At 40.6% G+C, this 13,041-nt stretch overlaps 1 protein-coding gene across 2 annotated transcripts in view; it reads right to left on the bottom strand.

Moving 5' to 3' along the window:
* The window catches only part of zmp:0000001167 (protein phosphatase 1 regulatory subunit 12A), a 188,428-nt gene that overhangs the window by 15,714 nt on the left and 159,673 nt on the right, over window positions 1–13,041 (bottom strand). For both annotated transcript variants that reach the window (XM_041198067.1, XM_041198068.1), the window contains 2 exons: window positions 6,788–6,847; window positions 142–158 (listed from right to left, as the gene is read on the bottom strand). In XM_041198067.1, the coding sequence (XP_041054001.1) occupies window positions 142–158; window positions 6,788–6,847 (77 nt within the window). The remainder of the gene's footprint in view (window positions 1–141; window positions 159–6,787; window positions 6,848–13,041) is intronic.

The following is a 13,041-nucleotide window of genomic DNA, read 5'->3' as shown; positions in this document are numbered from 1 at the left end:
ATAGTTAATCTGTGTACCTGCACTTGGGAAGGGAAAAATGAGCCAGTGACCTCTGCTAAAAGGAAATCGGTTGGTGTTAGGTGAGGACAGAATCAATCTAGGCTAAGATAGGGAGAGAAATGGAGGAGACAGAATCCTTACCTGGTTAGATAATCAGTCTGTAAAAGAAAAGAAAGGCACTTTGAGACCAAAATCAGGAATAAATAAAACACTGAAAATAATTGCGAGAAAGAAACAACGCATTTATAAACAGACACATAAAAACCCCTTGTGAATTTATGGGACAAGCATCTCTCATGTTACCAGGGTGGTCTAATTTCAGGCACTTTTAAGAACCTATTCCTTCTTGCAACACTCTTATCACACCCTTAGCCAAGGCCATTTGTAACAAAAGTTGCTTATTCCCACTGCAACATTTTCTGCCTCCATTCTTGATCTGGCCCATCTGTCATTTAAATTCTCATTCAGGCCTATCTAACTTTCTGACTTGATTATTCCAATGCTCTCCTGCCTCACCTCCATAAACCTCAACTCATTCAAAACCGATGTCTGCATTCTAACCTGTAGCAAACCTTGCACCCTGCAACTACCGTTAACCCCCACCCAAATTACAATATGAAAGCAAAATACCGCAAATGCTGGAAATGAAATCCGAAATAAAAACAGAAAATGTTGGAGATGAGCAGCAAGTCAGGCTGTTCAGAGTTAATAATAACACCGTTTCTCTCTCCACAGATGCTGCCCAACCTACTGAGTGTTTCCTGCATTCTCTGTTTTTACCCTCTACCACCCCTCACCCACCCAACATCCTCATATAAGTTCCTGGTCCAACGTGTCACAAATTGAAAATTTTCATCCATGTTTAAATCTCTCTATAGTTGTCTCTTTCCTTTTCTATAACCTCCTCAAACCTGTCCCGCCGTCCCAACATCAATCACCACTCACTCATTCCACCTCACCCCCCCCATCAATACTCCCTGTTCCTGTGATTCCAACCTTATGCATATTTTCTCTTCCCTTTGCCCTAGCATTGATGGCCACCTAGGCCCACCATTTTGGAATCCACTTGCTAAATCTGTCCACCACTCTGTACTCCTATAATACACACTTTCAAATCCATATCTTTACTCAAGATTTCAGCCACCTCCAAATATCTATATCTTTGGCTTGGGATCTGTTTCTCCTAATGCGTCCATGAAGATGCTTGGGGTTATTTTAAATATCAAGTTATGTTGTTACAGCTAATCTGGATCCTTGCTCCATGCTGATTCATTGTAAGAATGGATCTTATCTAGTGTGGAGTCAGCGTACACAAAACGCAGAAAGAAAAGGCTGGAGGGGCATTTTAACCAAAACAAATGTATATTTGCATTGGGATGCAGAGTGGGGATGGGCTCTAAGATCATAAATATTATCAGCCAATTATCAGCCCAGGGCTGAAAGTTGTCCAGATCTTGTTGCATGCAGCTTCATTATTTGAGGAGTTGTGAATAGAACTGAACACTGTGTAATCATCAGCGTGCATCAGTAAGCACCTCCATTTCTGCCCTGATGATGGAGAGAATCATTGATGAAGCAGTTAAAGATGTTTGGGTCTTGGACACTACCTAAGGAACTCCTGCAGTGATACCCTGGAACTGACATGATTAACCTCCAACAACCAAAACCATCTTCCTTTGTACAAGATAGTCAGACAATGGGGAGTTTTCCCGATTCCCACTGATTCCAGTTTTATTCGGGCTCCTTGATGCCACACTCGGTCAAATACTGCCTTGGTGTCAAGCAAGGAGCAAATCACTCTCACATCACCCAAGGAGTTCAGTTCTTTTGTCCACATTTGGACCAAAGCTGTAATGAGGACTGGAGCCAAGCTGCCCTCACAGAACCCAAACTGATCATTGGTGTGCAGGTGATCGAGTATCATTTGAGTACACTGCTAATGACATCTTCCGTCATTTAGCTGATGTTTGAGATTAGACAGATGAAACAGTAATTGGCAAGATTCGATTTGGCCTTCCTTTAGTGGACAGCACTTAATTGGACAATACTCAATTTTGTCAGATAGATGTCAGTGTTGTAACTGTACTGGAACAACTTGGCTAGGGAACAGCTAGTTCTGAATAAAGTCTCCAGCAGTACAGCCAAGATGTTGTCGAGGCTTTGTTCTAAATAAAAAGTCATTTTTCATATCGCGTGGGATGAATCAAATTGGCTGAAGACAGGCATCTGTGATGCTGGCGACCTCAGGAGGAGGCCAAGATGGATCATTCACTCAGCATTTCTGGCTGAAGATGGTTGCAATGCTACATCCTTGTCTTTTCACTGATGTGCTGGCTCTCCCATCATTGAGAATGGGGATATTCATGGTGTCTCCTTCTCCTATTAGTTATTTAATTGTCCACCACCATTCATCACTGGATGTGGCAGGACTGCAGAGCTTTGATCTGATCCAATAGTTGTGAGATCACTGAGTTCTGTCTATAATATGTGGTTTCACATGAATATTGTTCTGTGTTGCAGGTTGGCACCTCATTTTCAAATATGGCTGGCACTTCTCCTAGCATTCACTTCTCATTGAATCAGGGTTGGTCCCATGGTTTGATGGTAAGTGGTGGTGGATATGCCAGGCAATGAGGTTACAGGTTGTGGTTGGATATAATGCCACGGGTACTGAGGGCCAAGACGGTGTCCAGTTTTGAGCAACTAGATCTGTTCTGAATCTATCCCATTTCGCAGGGTGGTAGTGCCACATGACACAATGGACTGTGTCCTTAATATGAATACAGAGCTTCATTGCTATAAGGACTGTGCAGCAGGCATTCATACCCATACCGTCATGGACAGATGCATCTGTGACAGGTAGATTGCTGAGGACAAGGTCAAGCAGGTTTTTCCCTCGTATTGATTCCCTAACCACCTGCTGGCAGATATATCCTTCAGGACTTTGCCAGCTCAGTCAGTCATGCTGTCTGAGCCACACTTGGTGATGAACATAAAAAAAAACTTGGAGATGGACTTTAAAGTATTTGGAACAAAATAAGTGAATGAATGGCACAAATGGAGGTTAATGGGTATGATCTTATAACCATTACGGAGACATGGTTACAAGGAGATTAAAGCTGCGAACTAAATATTCAGCTATATGAGACTTTTCGAAAGGACAGGCAGGAAGGAAAGGGTGGTGGGGTAGCTTTGGTAGTAAGAGATAGAATAAGTGCAATAGCAAGAAATGATCTTGGATCGGAAGATGTAGAATCCATATGGGCGAGGTAAGAAATAACAAGGGGAAGAAAGACACTGGCGGGAGTATTCTATAGGCCCCCTAATAGTAGTTATACTGTAGGACAGAGAATAAATCAGGAGATAATTAAGGCATGTAAAAAAGGCAGTACATTAATCATAGGTAACTCTAATCTTCATGTAGGCTGGGAAAATCAAATTGGCAGAGGTAACCACGAGCAGATTCCTAGAACGAAATGTTGTGGATCCAACCAGGGATCAGGTTATTTTGGATCTGATAATGTGTAATGAGGTAGGTCTGATAAATGATCTCAGAGTAAAAGATCCCCTAGGAAACAGTGACCATAATATGGTAGAATTTTGCATTCAGTTTGAGAGTGAGAAATTTGGGTCGGAAACAATTTAAATAAGGGTAGTTACAAAGGAATGAGGGTAGAGTTGGCTGGGGTGGACTGGGAAAGGAGTTTAGCAGAAAAGACGGTTGATGAACAATGGCAGATGTTTAAGAAAGTAGCTCATGATTCACAACAAAGATATATCCCAGTGAGAAAGGAGGATTCTAGGAAGGGGATAAATCAACCATGGTTAACCAAGGAAGTTAAGGATAGCATCAAATTGAAAAAAAAAATACAATGTGGTAAAGATTATTGGTAAGCCAGAGGATTGGGAAAGTTTTAAAAACCAACAAAAGATGACAAAAATATAATAAAGAGGGAAAAATAAACTTTGAGCCTAAACTAGAATGTAATATATAAATGGACAGTGAGAGCTTCTTTAAATGTATAAAAAGGAAGAGAGAGGCCAAAGCGAACATAGGCCCCTTAGAGAATGAGGCTGGGGAAATAATAATGGTGAACCAGAAATAGGCAGTACATTAATCATAGGTAACTCTAATCTTCATGTAGGCTGGGAAAATCAAATTGGCAGAGGTAACCACGAGCAGATTCCTAGAACGAAATGTTGTGGATCCAACCAGGGATCAGGTTATTTTGGATCTGATAATGAGGAGTTGAATAAATACTTTGCATCAGTCTTCATGGTAGAAGACACTAATAGCATTCCAAAAATGCTAAATAATCAAAGGGCAAAAGGGTGTGGTGCGGGGGGGGGGGAGGAAATAAGTACAATAACTATCACTAGAGAAAAAACACTAGGGAAACTAATGGGGCTAAATGCCGATAAGTTCCCTGGACCTGATGGGTTGCATCCTAGGATACTAAAGTGTTAAAGGAAGTAGCTACAGAGATAGTGGATGCACTGGAAGTAATCTTCCAAGAATCCTTAGATTCTGGAAAAGTCCCAGGGAATTGGAAAACTGCCTATGTAACACCCTTATTCAAAAGGGAGGGAGACAAAAAAAACAGGTAACTATAGGCCAGTTATCTTAACATCCGTCATTGGGAAAATGTTGTGTCTGTTATAAATTATTAAAGCATTTAGAAGTGCATAACGTAATCAAGCAGAGTCAGTTCATGAAGGGGAAATCATGCCTGACAAATTTATTAGAATGAGGAGGTAAGCAGGATAGATAAAGGGAAACCAGTAGATGTAATATATTTGGATTTCCAAAAGGCATTTGATAAGGAACCGCATATAAGGCTACTTAATAAGATAAGAGCCCATGGTGTTGGGGGTAGTATATTAGCAAGCATAGATAATTGGCTAACTAATAGAAGACAGAGTGTTGGGATAAGGGGCGCATTTTCAGGATGGCAACCTGTAACAATATATATTAATGATTTGGATGTGGGAAGTGAATGTATTATTGCCAAGTTTGTAGATGATACAAAAATAGGTGGGAAGGCAAGCGGTGAGGATGACACAGAGTCTACAGAGGGATATAGATAGGTTAAGCGAATGGGCAAAACTTGGCAGATGGAATATGATATGGAAAAATGTGAAGTTATGCACTTTGGCCGGAAGAATAGAGGAGCTGAATATTATTTAAATGAAGAAATACTAAAGACAGCTGCAGCTCAGAGGGATTTGGGGGTCCTCATGTATGAATCACGAAAAGCTAGCATACAAGTTCAGCAGGTAATAGGGAAGGCAAATGGAATGTTGGCCTTTATTTGAAAAGGAATGGAGTATAAAAATAGGGAAGTCTTGCTAAAACTATACAAGGCATCGGTTAGACCACACCTAGAATACTGTGAACAGTTTTGGTCTCCTTATCTAAGGAAAGATATGCTGGCATTGGAGGCAGTCCAGAGAAAGTTCACTAGGTTAATCCCGGTTTGGAAGGATTTTCTTATGAGGAGAGGTTCAGTAGGTTGGGCTTGACAGAGTAAATGCTGAGAGGTTGTTTCCCCTTGTCGTACAGTCCAGGACCAGAGGACATAATCTCAGTGTAAGGGGTTGCCCATTTAAAACAGAGATGAGGGGGAATTTCTTGAAGAGGGTAGTGAATTTGTGGAATTCTTTGCCGCAGAGGGCTATAGAGGCTGGGTCATTAAGTATATTCAATACTGAAATAGACAGATTTTTAATCAGTAAGGGAATCAAGGGTTAAGGGGAAAAGGCAGGAAAGTGGAGTTGAGGATTATCAGATCAGCCATGATCTCATCGAACGGCGGAGCAGACTTGAAAGGCCGAATGGCCTACTTCTGCTCCTACGTCTTATGATAAGTCTCCCACCCAGAGTACATTCTGTGTCTTTTCTACATTCACTGCCTCTTCCAAGTGATGTTCATCCTGAAGGACTACTGATTAATTAGCTGAGGGGCAGGATGTTAAGTGGTCACCAGGAGTTTTCCTTGCCCATGTTTGACCTAATGCCGAGACTTCATGGAGTCTGAAATCAATGTTAAGGACCCCCAGGGCCATTCCCTCCCAATTGTATACCACTGTATGGGTCCTCTGTGGGTCTGTCCGGCTGATGGGACAGAAAATACTCTGGGATGGCGATGGAGGAGCCTGGAATAAAGGCTGAAAGATGTGATTCGTTGAGTATGACTATGTCAGGTTGTTGTTTGATTAATCTGTGGGATAGATCTGCCAATATTAGCACGAATCCCCAGATGTTAATAAGGAGAATTTTGCAGGGTCGACTGGGCTTGTGCCTTCGTCGTGTTTGGTACTTCAGGTGGCCTGTCTGGTTTTATTCTCATTGGATTTCTATCAGTTTGAAAAAACAAAATAGTTTTCTAAGCCATTTCAGAGGGCAGTTAATCACATTGCTGTGGATCTAGAATCACATAGAGGCCAGGACGAGTAAGGAGAGCAGATTTCCTTCCCTAAAGGACATCAATCAACTAGATGGGATTTTATAACAATCGAGCATTTTACAGTCACCATTACTGATACTAACATTTTATTCGAGATTTATATAATTAAATACATTTAAATTCCCCAGCTGCTGTGGTGGGATTTGAAATCATGACCGTAGATCATTAGCTCCAGTAACACAACCAGACATGAAAAATGAGGGATGTTTAATACACACAGGCTTCTCCCTACAGAGCACAAAGACCTCAGACGCCTCACCCAAACAAAGCAGTGGCAGCTTTTTACGATAGCCTTCTACTACAGAGTGCATGATCCATACCTGCCTCTTCTGTGATTCCACCAGGTCGTCGCCATCTGAGTGATCCTGGTCATTGTCATCCTGGAAGAAGAGAGCAAATATGTAAACAGATGAGACACCTGAAACTAGTATCCTCAAGGGATGGAGCACAGTCCTTTTCCAAATTGAGAACACCTCTATGTGAACTGCATCAGGGTTTCAGGTGCAGTTAAGATGACCATTAACCCGTCAGTCAATGTTTTTCCCCAACCCATGAGCTGATTTTCCCAGGTAATCTTTGCTCACATCAGTTTATGAGTGGTGTGAGTAATGATTGCCCAGCCGGAAGTGAAAGAGTTCCTGGCTGGGCCAAAAGTTGACTTTGTTAAAGTATTTTCAAATAGAACTGAGTGCAGAATATCACTGGTGTGCAGGAATATTCAATGCAAAAGTTTGAAACAAAACTATTGGAACCTGTATATGATGAAATATAGATGATAGATTTCTGTGTAAAGATACGTAAAGGGAGGATAATTATGCCTTGGATTTTCAGATTACATTGAGTCTACAGCACAGAAAAAGGCCATTTGGCCCAATGGATCAATGCCGGTGTTCATAACATACGAACATCTGAATTAGAAGCAGGAGTAGGCCACTCAGCCCTTCGAGCCTGCTCCGCCATTCAATTAGATCAAGGCTGGTCTGATTATAATCTCAGCTCCACATTCCCACCTATCCCTGATAACCTTTTACCCCTTGCTCATCAGGAATCTATCTATCTCTGCCTTAAAAATATTCAAAGACTGCCTCCACCACCTTTTGAGGAAGAGAGTTCCAAAAACTCACTATACTCAGAGAAAAGATTTCTCCTCATCTCTGTCTAATTGGATGGCCCCTTACTTTTAAACAATGGTCGCTAGTTCTAGATTCTTCCACAAAGAGGAAACATCCTCTTCACATTGACATTGTCAAGACCCCTCAAAATTTTATATGTTTTAATCAAGGCACCTGCTACTCTTCTAAACTCCAGTGGAAACAAGCCTAGCCTGTCCAACCTTTTCTCAAAGGCAACATGCCAAATCCAGGTATTAATTTAGTAAACATTCTCTGAACTGCTTCCAACACATTTACATCTTTCCTTAAATAAAGAAACCAACACTGTACACAATACTACAGATGTGGTCTCACCAAATGACTTGTACAACTGAAGCATAACCTCTACCTTTGTATTCAAATCCCCTCATAGTAAATGATCACATTCAATTAGCTTCCCTAATTACTTGCTTTACCTGCATATCAGCCTTTTGCGATTCATGCACTCAGAACCCTAGAACCCTCTGCATCTCAGAGGTCTGCAATCTCTCACCATTTTCAGGACGTGCTTTTTTATTTTTCCTGCCAAAATAGACAATTTCCTTCTTTTCCACATTATACTCCATTTGCGAGGTCTTTGCCCACTCACTTACCCTATCTATATCCCTTTGTAGCCTCCTTGTGTCCTCTTCACATTTTACTATCTTACCTATCTTTCTGTCATCAGCAAATGTAGCAACCATATCTTTGGTCCCTTCATCCAAGCTGTTTATATAAATTGCAAACAGTTGAGGCCCCAGCACTGATCCCTGTGGCACACCGCTCGTTACATCTTGCCAACCTGAAAAATAGCCATTTATGTCTACCCACTGTTTCGTGCTAACTTGACAATCTTGTTTCCCTGCCAATATGTTAATCCCTACTCCACGAGCTTTTATTTTTCGCAATAACGATTGATGTGGCACCTTATCAAATTCCTTTTGGAAATTTAAATACAGTATATCCACTGGTTCCCTTTTAGCCACAACATATGTTACTGCTTCAAAGAACGCCAATAAATTGGTTAAACGTGATTTCCCTTTCATAAAACAATGTAGACTCTGCCCGATTACCCTAAATTTTTCCAAAAGTCCTGCTATAAAGTTTTCAATAATAGTATCAAACATTTTCCATATGACAGATATTAAGCTAACTGGCCTGTAGTTTGCTGCTTTCTGTTTTCCTCCCTTTTTGAATAAAGGAGTTATGTTCACTATTTTCCAATCGAATGGAACCTTCCTCAAATCGAGGGAATTTTGGAAGATTAAAACTAACGCATCACCTGTCTCATTAGCCACTTCTTTTAAGACCCCAAGATGAAGTCCATCAGGATCCAGGGACTTGTCAGCCCACAGCTCCAAAATGTTTCTCAATACCACTTCCCCAGTGATTGTAATTTTCCCCGAGTTCTTCCCTCCCTTCCTGATTTACAGCTATATCTGGGATGTTACTCATATCCTCTACAGTGAAAATCAATGGAAAATGCCGGTTCAATTCATCTGACATATCCTTATTTCCCATTATTAATTCCCCAAACTCACTTTCCATAGGACCAATGCTCACTTTGTAAACTCTTTTCTTTTTTAAATATCTACATGAATTCTTATTATCTGTCTTTATATTTCTAGCTAGCTTTCTGTCATACTCTAATTTTTCTTTCCTTATCAATCTTTTGGTCATTCTTTGCTGTTTTTTATATTCTGCCCAATCTTCTGACCTTCCACCCATCTTTGCTCAATCATATGCTTTCCTTTAAGTTTGATACTATCTTTATTTTTTTTTAAGTTAACCACGGATGGTGGGTTCTCCCCTTGAAATTTTTCTCTCTCATTGGAATGTATCTATTCTGTGTACTATGAAATATCCCCTTAAATGTCCCCCACTGCATCTCTGTTGACCTATTCCTTAACCTAATTTGACAGTTCAGTTTAGCTAAATAGTTTCATGTCCTCATAATTGCCCGTATTTAAGTTTAAAATACTCGTCTTGGACCCAATCTTCTCTCCCTTAAACTGAATGTAAAATTCAATCATATTATTATCGCTGTTACCTAGGGAAGCCTTCACCATGAGGTCATTAGTTAATCCTATTTCGTTACACAATACCAGGTCCAGTAAAACCTGCTCTCTGGTTGGTGCCAGAGCATGCTGTTCTAAGAAACTCTCCCAAAAACAGTATACGAATTCCCTACCTAGGCTACTTTTGCCCATCTGATTTTCTTAGTCTATATGCAGATTAAAACTCCCCATGATTATCATCACACCTTTCTGACAAGCCCTCATTATCTCTTCCTCTCTACTCCATCTTAATGTATAGTTCCTGTAAGGGGATCTGTACAGCACTCCCACAAGTGATTTCTTGCCTTTATCATTTCTCATCCGTTACTATATCCTGGTTTCCTGAACTTAGATTTTCCCTCTCTAATGTGCTAGTACCATCATTAATTAACAGAGCCACCCCTCCACCTTTTCCTAGCTTCCTGTCCTTCCTCAATGCCATGTACCCTTCAATATTCAGGTCCCAATCTTTGTCATCCTGCAACCATGTCTCTGTAATGGCTATCAGATCGTACTTATTTATTTCTCTATGTGCTCTTGGTTCATTGGTTTTGTTTTGAATGCTATGTGTATTCGGATACAGAGCCTTTAGTTTAGTCCTTTATTATTTTTGTGACCTCTAGCTTTATCTACTGATTTACTCTTAGGCTTGTTCTCCCTGTCCCTTCCTATCATGGTCTGTTTATCATTTCCTGCATTAATATCTTTCTCTCTTGTCTTGTCTCTACACTTTGATTTACCATATCTTCCCAAATTTGATCCCTTACTCCCCATTATTCAATTTAAAACCCTCTAGTTATGCGGCTTGCTAAAACAGGGTCCCAGCAGTTCAGGTGTAGACCATCCCAACGGTACAGCTCCTACTTTCCCCAGTACTGGTGTCAGTGCCCAACAAACCAGAACCCACCTCTCCCCTTGAGCAACGTTTTCATCTAATTTTATGTACCCTATATCAATTTGCACTTGGCTCACTTTGCACGTGGTGCCACACAAGCTTCCCTCTACTCCATTTTACCTCACCCTATCAGTACACCCTTCAATTACTTTCTCTCTCATTTGCCTCCCCTTAAATACATCTATGCTGTTTGTCTCAACTACAACACATGGTGGCAAGTTCCACATTCTTACCACTCTGGGTAAAAAGGTTTCTCCTGAATTTCCTGTTGGATCTATTAATGACTGTCCTATATTTATGACCTCTAGTTTTGATATGCCCCACATGTTGAAACATGTTCTCCACTTAAACCCTATCAAACCCTTTCATTATCTTGAAGGCCTCTATTAGGTCTTCCCCTCAGCCTTCCCTTTTCCCCAAACCACTCAGTCTTTCCTGACAGTTATAAATTTGTAGTTCTGATGTTATCCTTGTGAATATTTTTAGTATCTTCGCCAATTCTATATTCTTTTTAAAATATTGTAGTAATTATAGTCCTGATAAACTTAGGACTGTAGCATTAAGAATAATCCTGTGTTCTAAGATCACATGATCTGTGTAAACCAATGAGTTAATAGCATGGGGAACCTTCAGGAGAGAGTTCTTCTTTAGTTATAGAGTTAGATGCACACATATATGCTGCTGCTGTCTTGTAAATAAAGTTTAATGTGCCCATCAAGAAAAGTTGCTTGGAAAATCAATTCTATAAAAAACTAGTGATGAGTATGGGATCAGATCCGGTGTTGTCCCTCGCCCAACAATTGTGAGTATCTAAGATAATAAAAAAGGAAGATATAGCCATCCGAGATGCCACAGTTTGGCAGAATCGATCCTTTTGAGCCAGCCACAGACAACTGGTCTCAATGTATAGAACGTCTTGCGTTCTACTTTCAAGGCAACAAAATCAAAGAGGAGGAAAAGAGGAGAGCAATTCTCCTGCGTATTTGTGAGAACAAAATCTACAGTTTAATTTGAAGCTTGATGACCCCAGTGCCCCTGATTCAAAGACCTTCAGTAAGTTACTAGTTCTCGTTAAGGGACATTTTCAACCCAAGCCCTCAGTCACAATGCAGAGGTTCAGGTTCAATTCACGGAATAGATTCCTGGGGGAGTCCATTGCTATCTATGTGGCAAAATTAAAACAACAGGAGGGAGAGATTTTGGTGAAACCCTGAATGATATGCTCAAGGATTGTTTGGTATGTGGCGAGCAGGAGGATACTATTCAGCAAAGATTGCTGGCTGAAATGGATCTTGATTTTAAGAAAACGTTAGAAATAGCGATTGCAATGGAAAGCACTGTAAGGAGTTCACAAGCAATTCAAGGTGTGCAAAATGGCGTAATTTTCCTAGTTGGGCGGGAATGGTCAGCCGAAAGTGATGCGAAAAGCCAGCATTCTGCCGTGAAACAGAAAACAGCCCCCGCTAACTGAAAATTTAGAGGCATCAGCTTAACAGCAAATTTGAAAGTTAATTTTTAATCGACATGGAAACAATCACACTCCTAACGATTGGCAATTTAAAAAGGTGGAGTGTTATATTTGTCACAAAGGTGGGCACATATTGAAACTTTACAAAGCGAGATTAAAACAGGCTTCCAGGCAACAAATGAAGTCCAATGAAGTATATAGTGTGGAAGAGCCAGAAACAATCAATTCTGACATTTATTCCTTAACATGAAAGCTAGGAAGACAGAGGCAATTACTGTCATATTGCAAGTGAATGGTAAACACTTAAAAATGGAAATAGACAAGGATGCTTCTACCACTGTCATAGGAGAAGACACTTTCAGATATTTAAATAAAGGTGTTCAACAATTAAATTTGGAACAAACCTCTGTCAAGTTGAAAATGTACACAGGTGAAGAAATCCAAGTAAAAGGTATCAGCCGAGTACATATTTATTATAGATGCCAAACAGCACAATTACCAGTGATGGTATTAGAAGGCAGAGGACCAAGCCTTCTAGGTCGAAATTGGTTGAAGGAAATTAACCTTGATTGGCCAGTGAGATTTCAAAAAGAGGCAGGAAGAGTTCCTGAGTTGGAAAAGGAACAAGGCAAGTAATTCAGAAAGAGCCTGGAGAGCCCAAGGACCGCAACTGGATGAAAATGGAGTGTGTAGTCATTCAGCAACCTGAAGATTTGAAGGCTCTCTTAAACAATGATATGGAAGAACAGCTGAAGAAACTCAAGGAGACTCTGCTGAATGACAGAATTCATGACAAAGCGAGTGAGTTTCGCAAAGAAAAGGAAAATCTTTTGAAAGACCTTCACACACTACAAGGATCCCTCAGGTCAAAGTTTGCACCTCTGGAAAATTACGAAGAGAAATAGGAAAAATTTAATGTCACTCTGAACAAACTGAAGAACCAGTTGGCAGAGAAGATGCAGCAATGTTCAAGGTTCCAGGAGGAAGCCAACAGGTACGTGAAGGAGACAGGAGTGCTGAAGAA

This window comes from Carcharodon carcharias, chromosome 10, assembly GCF_017639515.1.
Source record: "Carcharodon carcharias isolate sCarCar2 chromosome 10, sCarCar2.pri, whole genome shotgun sequence".
NCBI classification, from domain to species: Eukaryota; Metazoa; Chordata; class Chondrichthyes; order Lamniformes; family Lamnidae; genus Carcharodon; species Carcharodon carcharias.
Note: the sequence above shows the minus strand (reverse complement) of the source record. Positions and strands in the feature narration are given on the sequence as shown.